General features: G+C 56.2%; 1 protein-coding gene across 1 annotated transcript in view; it reads left to right on the forward strand.

Moving 5' to 3' along the window:
- The first annotated feature begins 114 nt into the window (after nt 1-114).
- Nucleotides 115-397, forward strand: part of OXA1L (OXA1L, mitochondrial inner membrane protein) — a 7,017-nt gene continuing 6,734 nt past the window's right edge. Inside the window, exon 1 of the mRNA XM_017739342.1 lies at nt 115-325. Within this exon, the coding sequence (XP_017594831.1) occupies nt 115-325 (211 nt within the window). The remainder of the gene's footprint in view (nt 326-397) is intronic.

Consider the following 397-nt stretch of genomic DNA (forward strand, 5'->3'; position numbering starts at 1 on the left):
GGGAAAATGGGCAGAAATGAGGATTTTGGGGGGAAAAACGGGGATTTTGGGAGGAGAAATGGGGATTTTGGGGGGAAATGTGGGGATTTTGGGGGAAAAATTTGAGGGAAAAAAATGGGGATTTTGGGGAAATGTGAGGATTTTGTGGGGAATTGGGGATTTTGTGGGGAATTGGGGATTTTGGGGGCAAAAGCGGGGATTTTGGGGGAGGCGCGGCTGCAGGAGCTGGGCCTGGGGGGCTCCAGCCCGGTGGGGCTGATCCAGAACCTTCTGGAATGGCTGCACCTGGAGCTGGGAATGCCCTGGTGGGCGGCCATCGCCGCAGGTGCGGGGTTTGGGGGGAAAAAGGGCGAGTTTGGGCAATTTTGGGGGGAAAAGGGGGATTTTGGGGGGGAAA

Source organism: Corvus brachyrhynchos, unplaced genomic scaffold (genome assembly GCF_000691975.1).
Source record: "Corvus brachyrhynchos isolate BGI_N302 unplaced genomic scaffold, ASM69197v1 scaffold1427, whole genome shotgun sequence".
NCBI classification, from domain to species: Eukaryota; Metazoa; Chordata; class Aves; order Passeriformes; family Corvidae; genus Corvus; species Corvus brachyrhynchos.